The following is a 13,768-nucleotide window of genomic DNA, read 5'->3' on the forward strand; positions in this document are numbered from 1 at the left end:
TCCGGAGCACGGCGTTCAGTTCCGGGTCGCACAGTCTAAGAGCAGTGTTGACAAACGAGCGTCAGTGCAGAGCAGTCCCCTCCGTGCAGGGAGTCTGGAATGGGGGCCCGTCAGGAGGAGGCGAGGGCCGGGAAGGTTAGCCTGGGGAAGAGAAGGCCGCAGGTATTCAGGGAAGGCCCCAGAGCAGAGAAGCCTGGAGATCGCAGGCTTTGGGGGCTTTGTGTCCATGCCCGTCTCACAGTAGAAATGGAGTACCTGGTGACATGGGTCACAAAGATTTGGGTGTCGTTGCATGCAAACTTGTGATGGGAAGAATTTGGATTTCCCATAGGCTCCCTTTTAACTTTTCTGTGGATGAGACATGCTATTTCCTTCAGAGAGATGTAGTAGGGCACTTGCTAGGCTTACAACGTGTGTCAGTTTGGTTTTGTGCACTTTTTAGAATGGCTACACTCCTTTACATATTGCTGCCAAGAAGAATCAGATGCAGATAGCTTCCACGCTGCTGGGCTACGGAGCGGAGACGGACACTGTGACGAAGCAGGGCGTGACCCCGCTCCACCTGGCGTCCCAGGAGGGGCACTCAGACATGGTCACCTTGCTCCTGGAAAAGGGTGCTAACATCTACACGTCAACCAAGGTACTCCACTTTGTCCCCTCACCTACCTACCTACCTGCCTGTCTACCTGCGTGCCTGCCTACCTGCCTACCAACCTACCTACCAACCACCTACCAACCACCTCCCTGTCTACCTACCAGCTGCCTGCCTACCTGCCTATCTGTCTACGTACCTACCTGCCATCCACCTACAGGTGTTATAGATGACGCGGTGTGTTTTCTTCCTCAGTGTGCCCTCTGCTCCCCTTCTCTCTGTAGAGTGGACTCACAGCTTTGCACCTTGCCGCCCAGGAAGATAAGGTGAATGTTGCTGATATTCTCACCAAGCACGGGGCCGACGAGGACGCCCACACGAAGGTATAGCGCACCACTGTCATTGTCATGGTGCTTCCCGACCTGGAAGGTCCCGGTGCCCCATCAAGCCACCCAAGTCCACGACCTCCTCCTCAGAAGGCATTCGGAATTGGTTACAAGCGTCCTGCCCACAGATCTGTATTGGGTCTCCGTTTTTGCTGGAACCAAGTCCAGCTGGATAGCACGGGATCAGGACCCTGACCAGAAGACCCCATCGTGCAGGCCGAGGCTGCCCTCCCTCCCCTCTCGCCCCACGAAGAGGGCCTGCTGTGCTCTTGCTGGACTTGCTCGCCCCATGCCCTTGGCGGGAAGGGCTTTTCCTTCTCTGGCTTAGACTCCTCAGCCCAGGCTACTGAATTCTGCACCATGTCCTCCCATCCTGCTGTGCGCCCTCCGCCCCGCCCCGCCCCCCGGCCGTTTGCAGACCTTTTCATCTGCGCCTCTCTGAGCGTTTTGCCAGATCGTCACACACGTGTCAGATCTCCTTGCTGGCATGAAGCGCCTTGTGTTCCGGGGTCCGCTCCCACCCACGTGTGTATCCACAGGAGGCAAACATCATCTGCTCAGAGATGTTTGTACCCCCAAGGGGAATTTCTCCCCATCCATCCTGTCGGAACCCCTCTCCCCTAAGATTTAACCATGTCTCTTGTCATTTGCAGCTGGGTTACACGCCTTTAATTGTGGCCTGTCACTATGGCAACGTGAAAATGGTGAATTTTCTCCTGAAGCAGGGAGCCGACGTCAACGCGAAGACCAAGGTGAGCGCTCGTCTGCTTTCTCTTCTGTCGGGAGGAGGGTTCGCCACGGGGCCCTCCGCCAGCTCGCCGCTGTACCAGTGTTTTCTTTTTAGTCCTTCTGACGTGATTTGGAATTCGCGATGTAGTTTTGTGCTATCGTTTGAGACTTTTCTTTCTAATAACCTCCGGCCGCTGTGCAGGTTAGCTTCAGAATTTTGATTCTAAGGTTAAAGTAGCTGACAGTGAGTCGCCCCTTTATTGCGGGTCACGGTAGGTGCTAGACTGTCTCAGCGCTGTGGTCGCTGTTTCTGTTCCAAGGCCTCAGCCCCTCCCCAGAGGAGAGGCAGCCGCACCCCAGGCCGCGGGCCTTTTCTTTGCAAGAAAGTGCATATTTATTAAATGCGTGCTGTGAGTCGTCCATGGGTTATACATTTTAAATCAAATTGTCACTCTCTGTGTCACGCCCTGAGTTTAAATGACTTGCCCAAGGCCCCGGAGCACACAGGACCAGAGCCAGGCTGGAGCCGGGCCGGGGCCTGAGCGCTCTGCAGCGGCGCTCCGAGCCCACGGCGCAGGGTCTGGCGCCCTCTTCGCCATCACTGTCCTCCCTGCTGTTTATCCCACTCTGTCACAGCTTGCTGCTTCCTGACCAGTCACCCTTTTGCATTCTTTCCAGCCTCTGTAACGTGACCTGACCTGGCGGAACTCCCAGGTGACACCACGACTCCCACACAGCAGTCCGTTACTGCCACACGCTCCCCCGCTGCCAGCTCCCATTGTGCTCGCAGCCTCCTTCTTCGCCTGCATGCCATCCCCTTTGGCCATTTAAATCTCCCCCAGCCTCACACGACACCCTGTCACCCTGTCACACTTTCTCCAGCGGCTTGAACATTTTATGATGGCAGTGCCCTATGAAGAACAATAGGGCTGTTTTAAAAACTCACTCATAAAACATTTTGTATTAGTAGTACGTACTTTGAATCCCTCTGTTTTGGTTCCGTGTGATAAGTCTCCTCCAATCACCCCTCAGGGGGCCCGCTCCCTAAACAGCAGGATACTGTTGTAAACTGAACCTACAGTGTCATATAGCCTTTAAATTCATTTCTTTTTTTGTTGTTGTTAAAAATATATTTTTTTTAATTTTTGACCCCCTTTGCCCATTTCTCCCACCCCAACCCCCTGCCTTTGGCAACTAGCTGTCTGTTCTCACGTGTGCGTATTTATCACAGCATCTTTATCTGCGCCCTCTTCACGACTCAGGTGGTTGTCACGTCTTGACCGTCGTGAGCACAGGCGTGCGGATTCCTTTTCGAGCTAGTGTTTTCATTTTCTTTGGCTGAATACCCAGAAAAGGGATTGCTGAATCACATGGTGGTTCTATTTTTCATTTTCGGAGGCTCCTCCTGACTGTTTGCCACAGTGGCTGCATCCATTTCTATTCCCACCCTTCCCGCCCACTCTGTCACGTTTGGGCTGTCACGTGTGCGATATTTTAGTGTGCGAGGCCTGGGTTGGAAGTTCTTGGGGAAAATGCAGAGCTGACTTGATTCCACCTGTTTTCCCAGTGGCATCTGAAGGGCCTTGTTCAGCAAAGCAAGGTCCGGATGTGACACTGCGCCTCCGTGCATGCAGAGTGTCCCAGGACGAGGAGAAATGCAGAGGAGAGCACGCAGCCCGAGGAGAGGCGTGCCTGTGTGCTGCGTCTGGTCGCAGTCAGCAGCCCCTAGTCACAGCTGTGGGGTGGGTGCGAGTGAGTCAGCGTGAGCGTGCTGAGGGCTTCCCAGCCACCCTTCCAGATGCTGCTAATGAGAAACAGAAGTTTTGGAACTTGGTCTCTGTATCATCTTAGGAGCAGAAACCAAATCACGTCTGTACATCAGCATAAGCAAATATAGGGTAAAGTTAGTTTTAAATGATAAGTAATGACATTAACATGTAGGATTCAGAATTTCTGATCAGACTCAGGCAAGAGAGGCTGCTGCTAGTCGCCTGAGGTTCTTGAGCTCTCGCGACATCGGACTTTGAGGCGAATTTCAGGCTCGCATCTGAATTCTCGGGTGCTTTTGCTGAGTCAGCTCACATGGCAGCACTAGGACAGACATTCTCGTTGGAAGGCAGGTATTCTCCTGGGAGGCAGAATGCAGCAAGGCAGTGAGACGGGCAGAGAGAGCTTGAGCGTGACATTTCCCGTGTTGCTTTTGTTGTCGTCGAGTGTTGATAGTTGAGCAGTTACAACATTTGGGAGACAGACATCCTGTCTAGATAACATTGTCTGCCAACCTGGGTTTGATCTGTGTGCAAATGGACAGTTAGTTGGTTGAGTGAAAAATCTCATTTTAATTTTTCTGGTTTTTCAAACATAAACTGTAGGTTTTACTTGCTTTTGGAAGTAAATATATCTTTTCATGTATCTTCGGTGGTTAGATACATAACTCAAAGGTTATTCTTTGAATAAACACCTCAGAGTTTTTTCACATAGAATGACATTTTTGTAGAAGGAATTGAGTTTGCTTCCTCACATCTCATGTGTAACCATAGTTACTAAAGTAGTTCTGTTGCTATGACAATGTAAACATAAGTATGGCCTTTACTATTCAAACATTCGTGACTGGCCTAAAAATTTGGAAAAGTGAACTTGTTTTATGGGACTGTTAGTTGCTTGAAATTAGGATGAAATCCTGTAACATTGGCTTGGGGCAAACAGATTCGATTAATTATATGATAATTTGCAAAGAGGTTTCAGAGCTTCAGCGTGAAGAGGACGTTCTCATTGTGAAATATGCTATAAAGATCATAGAGCTCTTCAATAAGAAAGAAAAGTGTTTTCTAGCATCTTCGTGTAACTTTAGATGGACGAAAGAAAAATTTCTTGGGTGACATATTTGATCCTTCCCCAAACTTGAAACCTTGGCCATTTCCATTTTATAAACAAGGAAACTGAGGGGCCCAGGGGTTTAGGGACGTGCGTCTGGGGCTCCTAGCAAGGCGGGCCGAAGGTGGTGGGCTAAGCCCCAACCAAACGGTCACTCAGAAGCCCGTGAGCTGCTGCACACAGCCCTGGTAGACACACGGACCTTTTCTGCCACCGTGTCCCTCGAGGACTCAGCAGAAATGCTCCCTGGGCATCGCTGGTTCAGCAGCAGCACCCCTATTCCTGTTCGGCCCTCGCGTGGTTCGTGGGTGCTGCCAAACCAGGCCGCGGGGCCGCTACTGAGTTGCCAAGTGGCACTCGGTGGCAGGTGCTTGTGAGCACAGTGGAAACGAGAGTACCGGGGAGGGGGACCCTCGCTTCTGGTATGCTCCGCAGACGGCCACGCACTGCTGCGTGCACCGCCCGCGTTCTCAGACGTGGCAGAGCTGATGCCGCTCATGCCGGCAGCCTGTGTCACACGTGTGGGCTCTTCCCCGTGGATGGGAAGGTGGCTGTGACAGCACAGACGGAGACATGGTGCCCTGAGCCTACAGAAGACACCTCCTGTAGACGAGGAGCAAGTACACATGTTGGTCACGAGGCGGCAGTGCCACTAGATAAAAAGGGCACACGCTCGTGCATGTTCAAGGCGTGAAGCCTGCTCAGAACTTAGAGCCCGGGAAAGTTCAGTCTGAAACATGTCGTTCTCGGGTGAGGCCGGGGGTGATGAAGTACTGCCGACGCCAGCTGGTCTGTGTCATCATCCCCGAAGCGGGGAAAAGTACTCATTCAGTCAGTCGCCGTTCAGTCACTCGTCATTTGTGGAACACCTGCTGTGTGCCAGCGCCCTCGTTTTCACGCCGGTAAAGGCAAAAAGGGGCAGTAGCTGGAAGATCCAGTATGTGGCACAAAACCAGTACTAAGAGACAGCGGTTCATGGTGTGTGTGGTGCCTGCAGGGGCCTGGTGTGGTCGCCATGTGACCCACGGCAGTGCTGGTCCTTCTGCCCGCAAGCTCCTGGCCGGCCAGCCCCACACCCCGAGTGTACGTCCTTACAGGCGCCGGGTACAGCGCCGTCTCCAGGGCCAGAAGTTGAAGACCCTGAACTGAAGGGCACCCTGCATTGTGAGGGGCCTCCCGTGGGCCACCCATGCTCCGCGGGCGCTCCTCCTTGCCAGCTGTTCCCCAGGAAGGCCTGTGACACATAGCCGGGCTTCACAGAGCGACCGGGTCAGCTGTCAGGAAAGGCCGGCAGCGACTGGTCCCCCAGGTGTCAGAGACATTTCTCCCTTCTTTTCTCCTGGGGAGAGACCGCTGCCCCGATGCTTCCTCACTGCCGCCCATCTCCCACACCGAGTGCTCGGGACACGGGGACAGGCCCTCCGGAGCGCTGGTCCTGAGCTGCTCCCCATGCGCAGACCATGAAGTGGGCAGGGCGTTCGCTCCCCGGGGTGGGGGGTGCCCAGGGCAAGGAGACTCGGGGGGAGGCTAACTGCTTTCCCTTCCTTCCTCCCCAGAACGGCTACACACCTCTGCACCAGGCCGCGCAGCAGGGCCACACGCACGTCATCAACGTGCTGCTGCAGCACGGGGCCCGGCCCGAAGCCACCACTGCGGTAAGGGGGCGGCCCGCCCCGGGCACCCCAGCTTGGTTCCCGCGTCGCTGCCCGGTCTCCCTCTCCTCCCGCTGTCTCCGTTTCCCCAGCACCACTGTCCTTCCCGGAGAACCGAGTAGGACGGCTTTGGGGCCGTCATTTTTTGCCCCCAGTGATGCTTCCGGCCATTTCAGACATCTTTAGTTCCAGTCCCCCTCCTGAAACAAGGCCTACTCAGGAAAGCCAGCTGTGGCCCTTGGCCCAGGGCCTGCCCGTCCCTCAGGAGGGGGCTGGGTGCAGGCTGAGCCTGCCTCCTCTCTGAGGCTGCAGCTCTGAGCTCTTTGACGTGCAGCCATTGAAATGTAAACTAGGCCGTGGGAGTTAAGCCCACTGGGCCCAGGGGCCTGGCTGGAGCCTGGGCTGCTCCCTGAGTTGCTTTGCCCTTCGTGAGCTTCTGCCCACCTGTAGCTACGAGCTGAGCTACGAGCTGAGCTACGAGCTGAGCTACGAGCTGCCGCAGCCGCCCCACCTGGGACGAGGGGCCACTGTGCTCGGCGCTTGCCGGGAGTTGTGGAGCATCCCTTTCCTGAGGAAGTTGACTGTGAGGGGTTAAAGCCACAAGTGCTTCTCATTAGAGAGAGCAGGCAGATGCAGCTTGTTGTGTTACCATGGCGACTCGGGCTCCAGGCTAGAGAAGCTGCAAAGGCCGCTCTGCTCCGCTTTAACGGAGGGACTGGTTTTCCTGGGCCAGCCTTGTTTCGGAAGGAAGTGCTAGCTCCCGCGCGCGCTGAGCTCACTGGCTCGCACGCAGTGCTCGCTTCTCTCTCGCCCTCCTCAGAACGGCAACACCGCCCTGGCCATCGCTAAGCGTCTGGGCTACATCTCCGTGGTCGACACCCTGAAGGTCGTGACTGAGGAGGTCACCACCACCACCACGGTGAGTGACGGCTGTCGGCTTCGGCCCCGTGTTTTGGTTTTCAAGCCACGTACTTTTCCACTTACGAAATGTTTTGGACTTATAATTTTGAACTTCTTTTGGTGAATGTGTTGTAGAACACGCATCGAAGTGCACAGATGCAAACGCATTTGCCACAGCCAGGGGTTTTAGCTTCCTTCAGCCATACTAAGGCCATATAAAGCGAGTGAACATGATTTTATAATGTCGAGTTCCTTTGGCTGTGACGGATCTCTTGTTTTGTGCCCCTGCGCATTCGCTGTGGTTGGCTGTGACACCTGCCGGCAGAGCGGTAGACGCTGCACGGCAGACTTCTTACCTTAGCCCCACACAGACCCCGACCCCTGCCATGCTCGCGGCTGGTCGGAAGCTTTCTCTGTGGGAACAGTTCATTCTTACTCACTTTCTATTTTTGATTATATTTTTTATTCAAAAAGAAAATTGAATGCACTAAGTACACAAACAATATCTCGAAAGAATATATTTTTTTGTTTGTTTTTGAACAGATATAATCACTTTGGCCCATTTGAAACATCAGGTTCATCTATATAAACCTCCTGTTTTTGAAGGTGAAAATAGTCATTTCATATGGTTCAGCATAATTCTCTGTAACCTAAGGGTTGGTAATATTGTATATTTGATGACATGTCCTAACTTCGTATGTATAGAGAGCACGTATTTAAAATTTTTAACCTTTGGTGTTTTGAAGACAACTGCCGATTCTTAGGAGAACAGTGCTGGTCCGTGGCCTTTGCCAGAGAAAGGAGAGGGGCGGGGAGCAGGAGCCCAGCTCCGAGGCCCCGCCCGAGAGGGAGCCGTCGCCGGCAGTGGGGTGCTGTTCTCTTCCTTTCACTCGCTTTCTTTTTCCAGAAGCGTGAACAGCTCTTTGATTTTTGTTTGTAAAGCGGAAAGTGGGGAGACAGTGGGGAGACATGTGGCCCACGGTGCCGGACCTATGGCAGCTGTGCGTCAGGTGACAGACAGCAAGGCCCGGCTGACCAGGGCTGGGGAGCGGCTAGTCTGCGTGGAGTTCAGGCAGACGGGAGGATGCTTTATCGATGCACCGCGAGACGGGGCGGGTTTCGATGCAGGTTTTTCAAGCGGCATCGTAGAACCTTTGGCCAGTGTGCCTCTGAGTTTTTAAAGCTTTAAAATATAGCTTCTTCAGTAAATTATGGAGGAGAAAAACAAGCGTGGGTGCCGTTAGCACGAACGTCTGAGTCCCTCCAGATGGCTGCTTCGGGCTTTTCCTACCGTGCGGTGCCTCGTACCGGGGCAGCCTTCACGTTAGGGGCCCACGCCTCCGTGTCTGTATTTGGCCCCGCTAAACAACGCACACACCACGGGTAGGCAAAGCCTCAGCAACTGGCCAAGCACAGACGTCCTTAGCGTCACCATGCTGTCCGCTTGGGCCGTGTGCGTCCTCTTCTATCAGATCACCACTGGGTGGCGAGCTTGCACCCTTTTTGGTTTCTTGACTGGCTTCCCTCCCACTCACGTCCCTGACTCACCACCTCAGCGTTCACTGGAGCCCGGCGCCGGGTTCTACGCGGACGAGGTGTCAGTGGGGAGGACGTCGCTTCTCCCACTTGCAACTTCCAGGGCAATGAGACTTCCCTTAACGTCAGCGAGACCGTGGAGCTCACTAAATGCTGCCCTCCCACCAGGCACCACGACGGTCGGGTCCCCACACACCTACCGAGAGGGTGGGGGGGCACGAAAGTCCTCTTGGAACTCTCTGTGGGCTGTTTTTCTCGTAACTGTCATTCTCCACACTGCCGAGCCGAGCACTGCTCCGACAAGCAGGTGCGTGTGGACACGTGCGCACCTCGCAGGGAGGCTGGAGCAGCGGCTCTCGCCTCCAGCTGCGCTGCTTCTGGACAACAGGAGACCTGCTTTCTTGGTTCCTTCCTTTTCTTTAACTGTGATGTCACCCAAAAGAAAATCTATTCAGTCACTAGGTGGATGTTTTGCATAACTTTATATCACCGGTGTATTTCTTTTGGAAGGAAAGGGTTGTGATCGGGTCATTGCAGCCGCGGAGCAAGTGTGCACGGCTTCTGTGGCAGAGCTTACACACCCAGGCAGCCTGTCCCCTGTGTGTCGGTGGCTTTAGGTGAAGATTTCATTCTTATTTTGAGAGATGAGTTTTTTCAGAGTTTCGGTAACACTGATAATCAGTGCACTTAATGCATCGTCAGTGCAGAAACTGGAGATGAACTTGAGACGCAGCTGTCTTTGAGTGGTATTTAAAGTCATGAGATGGGATTGTCATCGTTTTTTATCACCAGGGTGTCCCTGGCATCTATCTGTAGAGGCACTCGAAATGTTTCTTGAGTGCCCGAATGACTAAAAAGTTCAGAGGCCCTTCATTTTAAAGATTAATTTAATATTGAATTACAACAATAATGGTAGTTTATGCTAGCTAATGTTTATCCATTACTAACATGTGCCAAGCACTGTTCTGAGAGCTCTTGCATATAGTATTTCACTTAATAAGAATTTCCTGAGTGATATTGTCCCCATTTTACAGATGAGGAAACTGAGGTGTAGAAAGTAAGGGGACTCGCCGAGGTCTCACAGCTAATCAATGATGAAGTTAGAGTGGGAGCCCAGGCAGTCAGAGCCAGGAGCCCCGCCCTGCTTCCCACGCACACCAGCACCGGCCTCAGTGGCTGTGTGGGCGCTGAGCGCCACCTGGATGTGTCGGCAGCAGTGTAGCCCGGTGACACACTGTGAGGACGATGGTCCTCTCCTGCGGGTCCTCTGCCCGCAGAAGAGACGCGTCACGTTTTCTGTGCAGACGTGTCCGGCTGCTTTTCCAGTGGCTTCGTTGGCTGTGCATTGCGCATGCCCCTTGCTTCTCTCTTTTGGAGACGGCCCGTAGTTCATTCTGGGAAGTCCCAAGACATTAAACTGCCTTCTCTGCGTGACTGGTCATGAATGCTGTCGCTAAAGGGTTTCTCAGATGGGAACTCAAAACAATGAGCTTTCTTCTTACACCTTCCCCCGAGTGGACGATCTGTGTCTTCGGAATGAACAAGGGGTTTTCATGGGAGAATGAGAAAGAGCTTCCAGAACAGATGCCTGAGAAGACGGGACACTTGGAGCTTCTCTGGGCTGCTTCTGATCTTTTGTTAGATTTTGTTGTTAATTCAAGAATTTTTTTATTTGTTTGTTTCAGACTATCACTGAAAAACACAAGCTGAATGTTCCTGAGACGATGACCGAGGTTCTGGACGTTTCCGATGAAGAGGGTGAGAGCTTTACTCAGGCTTGCACATCTGTCCTGTTTCCACACAGGGGCGAGCGTCCTGTCTTCAGGTGCTGAGCAGGTGCAGTGGGTGTGACTGACAGCACCTTACCTGTAAAGTCACGTCTTCACTTTGTTCCAATACCTCGACCTTGCCCATTGGGGAAGGACGGTCTGATTAGTGTACTTTAAGCTGGTCTGAGCTTTAATGTCTTAACTAAATACCAGGGTTGAGAAGGGGAAAGGAACTGGAGCTTGGCCACCTGTTAAAATAGCCACCCACTAATAACAGTTACTGTTGACAGTGCTTTAATTATGTTAAATTACATTTTTTGTTAAAATGCCCTAAAGTGAAAGGTCTCCGTGTATACTCTATCAATGGCATATCGAGAAATCTCTGCTTTCTGATTGGTTCAGACGTGCAGACTCTATTTTAAATCCAGAGGAAAAGAACCTTAGGAAAGGTTAAAATACCACAGCAGTAAATCACAGAAATTCAACATAAGACTTTAATTCTTTAAGTCAGAAAATATGCCCCTTCTAGAGTTGATGAACGTTATCTAAGGTGGCGGGTGTCAGGTTCTGAGAAGCCCCTGCTCTGCAAGGAGCACTAGGTACTACTGGATGGAGTGACTTCATGCTCGAGTCCCCACCAGCAGGGTTTGGGGCTCCCCACCCGCACTTCAACTAGAATAGTTGACTTTTCTTGTGCAAAAAAATCTGATGAAAGATCACGAATGCAGCACACGAGGTATGCAGTCAGTTTCCATGGTACCGCTGTTGGTCGTGTGCACCTGTCTGAAAAATTATTGCCCTACGGGGTGATACTAGGCCCCATACTAATTGCTTTTATGGAGCAATAAAAAAGATATTTCTTTAGGTTTTGTAAAATGATATAATCATAAGGTACAACTTTACATTGTGACGTCTTTGTTGGAGGCCAATTTGTCAGTTCGCCTACTGGTAATAGGCGTTGAGCTGAGTCAGCTTTGATAAGAACTAATGACAGAAACAAACAGTTGTTGGGTCAGTGTATCATGGTGAGTTAATTAAAAGGTATGACCAAAGCCAGTGATTCCAAGTATTGGTTATAATAATTTTGTTTTCCATCCTAATCCTTGTTAACTAGTTTTCCGCATTCATGTATGCCTACCATATTTTGTTTTGTGGGATCGTCTTTCTTACTTTCATTTATATGTCAAACAGCTTTTAAACAGTCTGGTGACCACTTTATTGATGGGGAAGTACTTAGTGATTCAGGTACCTTTAGAGGAAATTGTTGGCGTGAAAGCTTTTGTTTGCTTTTAATTTTTCTTAACTGGTTAGAAGTAACTTGCTTAATATTTAAATCTGGGTGCATAATACTAACCTGTTTCACTTGAAATAGCATGTGTGATATGGGTGCCGTTGTGTACATGTACATTTGAGTGTGTGGATTTATTAACTTGGGAGTTTAAAGCCATGACTTATTCTATTAATGATTTTGTAATTATTGAAACATATTAGCATGCTTAAATTATCTAATGTTAATTAATATTTTATAATATTTTTCCAAAACTAATATATCTTCTTAGAATACAAATTTAGAGAACAAATAATTCTTTGATGAACTGACATCGAGCTAGCATGAACATGTTAACATCTAGGTTAGACTGCTTGAACCAAAAGTAGTTTGTGTCATCCTTGGATGAAGATATGTTTTAGATGTGGTTAAAAATATATTAAATTAGTAGTCATGTGGTAATTTTTAAGGTAGCTGGGTATAAAGTAACCTTTTAAATTTTTTCAGGGAAACTTTGATATGTAGAGAAAACGGATGGTATGAAATAGTCTATCTAGCAAGAAAGTTCTGTGGTACGTGTGGTACCACCTTAAGCAAATCTATCACATGAAAATCTAAATTTAGAAATCATATAAGTTAGGTGGTGATTATCAAATTTAAAATAGTTCTTTATTCCCAAAATAATTGTTCAGTATTTCCAATAGCTTATGTGTTCAAAGCATTTACGGGGCTTATAGAAATTCCATGAGTCTGAAACAGCCTCTCGGACCTGCCGTGTGTAACATAACAGCTGGCTATAAAGTCCTCTGCACTTTTAGAGGAGCTGTCACGTGTTGGAAGTTGTTAGTGATGAGAGCGTTTAGCCTGAGAGAGATATTGGCTAATGATCGAGAAGATCTTTGTGGTGAGGGAAAGCTTCCATTTTTTTTGATATGTGCGAAAATGTAATAATATTTTTTCCTGGAATGAATTTCAAGTTGAAAAATCCTTATGTATAGGACATATCTGAGTACTGTGAAATAACTCTTTTGCGCAAAGAGTTTGGCTGGTCGACGTTGCCAGCTTCCGTATTTTGTGCAGTTCACGTGCTCTCATGGACCCTGCCGCTGTCGCCCGTAGGACAGAGTGCAGCCACGCGTGTTGGGCGTGGTGGCCAGTGCCCGTTCCCTGACGTCGGTGCCTGAGTATCCAAGCCAGTGCCACGTCCCCGCCGGCGGACTCGCTGCCACACATACAGCAGTCAGCATTCTCCGCTCAGGAACCCTGGGCGAATCGTGAGAGGGTGCTGCACGCAGAGCTGTGTGCCTGCCTGGGGGCCGGGGCAGGGGTCCAGAGGCCAACACGGGGCAGGCCCTCGGTGAACGTGCTGAGATCACGCACCGTTCGTGAAGCGTCGCTGGTGGCATCGTGTCATTCACTGCCTGGAGGGCTTGGAGGTTTTAGGGAGTGGAGAGGGGACAGCAGGCAAGGTCCTCAGGCAGCGAAGTGCATGAAAGTATGCTGGCCGCTGCGGAGCGTGGGTCCCTAACACACCGGTGTGGGAAGTTAGGTATAGTAAAGATTTCATTAACGATGGAAACAATTAAGTTGTTTTTGTTTGTTTGTTTGTTTTTGTTTTAAACAAAGATTAAACCGCAGGGACATGCTGAAGGAACGTTAGGAAAAAATTGGAAGGAAGCAGATATCTGAGAAAGAGAAAGCGTTTACTAAACATCCACAGTGCTCGGTGCACGGTCTCATTTTGAAATTAATTTTTATTCCATTTAACGAAAAAGAAAGATCGCGTATAGCAGTCCACCCAGTGCTATTGCGCTGTCCCCTTTAATTCCTGTGTCCCCAGAGGAGATAGGCTGGGATGGCCCCTCATTTTTTTTTCTGGTGAGGAAAGGCTTCCGGTGAGGTAGGGGGAGACCACGGGAGTTTTCCAGAGACGAAATCAGCTCTTGGCCACTGGTTCGTCTCCGAAGTTAGCAGCACCTATTCGTGGTTTGACTGGGGAGAGGCAGCGTCCAGTGGGGCTGAGGCAGGTCTAGGGGGCACTGCATTCCAGGAGGTCTGTGGGA

At 50.7% G+C, this 13,768-nt stretch overlaps 1 protein-coding gene across 1 annotated transcript in view; it reads left to right on the top strand.

Moving 5' to 3' along the window:
- ANK2 (ankyrin 2) overlaps positions 1-13,768 on the top strand; it is a 269,516-nt gene that overhangs the window by 180,735 nt on the left and 75,013 nt on the right. Inside the window, exons 18-22 of the mRNA XM_023520862.1 lie at positions 877-975; positions 1,632-1,730; positions 6,138-6,236; positions 7,054-7,152; positions 10,355-10,427. Of these exons, the coding sequence (XP_023376630.1) occupies positions 877-975; positions 1,632-1,730; positions 6,138-6,236; positions 7,054-7,152; positions 10,355-10,427 (469 nt within the window). The remainder of the gene's footprint in view (positions 1-876; positions 976-1,631; positions 1,731-6,137; positions 6,237-7,053; positions 7,153-10,354; positions 10,428-13,768) is intronic.

Source organism: Pteropus vampyrus, unplaced genomic scaffold (assembly GCF_000151845.1).
Source record: "Pteropus vampyrus isolate Shadow unplaced genomic scaffold, Pvam_2.0 Scaffold282, whole genome shotgun sequence".
Taxonomy (NCBI): Eukaryota; Metazoa; Chordata; class Mammalia; order Chiroptera; family Pteropodidae; genus Pteropus; species Pteropus vampyrus.